Source organism: Penaeus monodon, chromosome 25, assembly GCF_015228065.2.
Source record: "Penaeus monodon isolate SGIC_2016 chromosome 25, NSTDA_Pmon_1, whole genome shotgun sequence".
NCBI classification, from domain to species: domain Eukaryota; kingdom Metazoa; phylum Arthropoda; class Malacostraca; order Decapoda; family Penaeidae; genus Penaeus; species Penaeus monodon.
The window spans coordinates 4,305,956-4,307,696 of NC_051410.1; the positions used below are offsets into that span (position 1 = coordinate 4,305,956).

At 38.5% G+C, this 1,741-nt stretch overlaps 1 protein-coding gene across 2 annotated transcripts in view; it reads left to right on the forward strand.

The window, feature by feature from the left end:
- The window catches only part of LOC119589503 (protein tramtrack, beta isoform-like), a gene marked incomplete in the record, with an annotated part of 31,910 nt that overhangs the window by 14,897 nt on the left and 15,272 nt on the right, over window positions 1-1,741 (forward strand). The window contains 1 exon segment of one of the 2 annotated variants that reach the window (XM_037938103.1): window positions 798-1,735. Within the exon segment in view, the coding sequence (XP_037794031.1) occupies window positions 798-1,202 (405 nt within the window). 2 annotated transcript variants of the gene reach the window in all.

Here is a 1,741-nt window from a genome sequence, read left to right on the forward strand (position 1 = left end):
AATTAATTAGTTTTTGTTAAAGTTCCATGAGATGCTGTTAGAAAATTGAAATTTATTAGACTTTTAAGATTATTTTTTGCAGAAGTATATTCATAATTTCCCCATTACCTGGGCTTGATTGATATTTGGAAGAGCAAGAGTTGTGCAAATTGTGAGGATTTGTTAGCTTTCGAAATGAAAGTTATAAGTATTTAGACTTGTATTAAGGGATGATATGTTGTCTTTGTATTGAGGGCTTATGTGGTATGCTGACCCTTGTTATATTTTGTGATGAGAAAGCTAATCATTATTTCTTGATGAGTAATAAGAGAGACAGGGTCAGGGACAGGGACAGAAATTGTGGTTGGACATACATTGGATATATAAGAATTTGTATGTGTTTGGTAGGATTTATGCCTAGCTGGGGCATGCATATCTCGCTTTGTTCTTTTCTTTTTTTGTTACTTGTGTATGAAAATATGATGGCAAAGCACCAGAAACTGGGCATGTTTTATGGACACAATAATCATTCTTTCAAGTGTACTACCTGCCGAGGCCTCTACTCTCAAGCTGAGTTGAATTTAGTCTGTGCTTTATGTGTCTGTCCCTGCTTAAACCAATTTTTTGTGATCATGGTTGAGTACTAGCTAAAAGGGGGAAAAAAAGCATCATTATGCAAATTTGCTGTAGAGACTGAACCTCATCCATTTGCCTCAATTTGAATGAAGTGTATGATGAAACAATGAGACGACCTCATTGTGAGGCTAAAGACTTTAAAAGACTTAACGGCCGATGGTGACTCTCCCATCCTCCCTCAGGCTGCTGTGGCTGCTCTGGGCCTCCTACACTCCGCGGGTGATACGCAGCCAGCGCTCCGCCTCCTTCACCAACAGCATGGCAGTGCCGCCGGCCCACCCTTTACGTCACAACAGAATGCAATGGTAGGGGAAGGAGGAATGTTGTCAGAGGAGTTCTTTGGAAAGAAGGACAAGCTGCAGCGAGAGTATGTATGCCAATACTGCGGCCGAGAGTTCAGTCACAGGACAAATTTGCAGGCCCACTTGCGAATACACACCGGTGAGAAGCCATTCCATTGCCTTTACTGCCCCTACCGCACTGCGCTGAAAGGGAACCTCAAAATGCATACCATCTCACGACACAAAGCCGACTGGAAAACCATCAAGCACTTAGTTCGGCCCATGAGCGAAGAAAACTCAAGTTGAACTCTGCCTGTGGGTGAGCATTGCTTGCAGTAAGGCTTGGTCACAGTTCTGTTATGCCAGATTCTAGTTTACTGTATATAAAAATATTACTGGAAAAAATAGATGAATAAGAAAAGAAATAAAAAAGGAACAAAAAAAAGTTTGAAATGTGTGCTTTGTGTTCTGTGTTACAAGAGAGATTAAAATTCCCGTGAAATTATACATTCTGAAATGTTGGACATTACTCGGAAAGTGATTATGTGACATATAATACATCTATAAAATCTGAATAAAAGAAAAAAGAATTATGAGCATCAATGAATTTTATGTAACTAATGATTACTACATGATCTCATGATACTTCTTCAAGAACTATGAAATTCTAAGAGTGCTTTGGATCGTAAGAAGTAGAACAGTATAGAAAAGATGTACACTAGAAAAGTAGCATTACACTTATAATTATACCTTTTTTGCATTGTGATCTGATGAGTAGATCTGTAAATGGTAAACAGATTTTGTCAAATGTTAAGATACTTTAGATGAAATACAGAGAGGAAGAA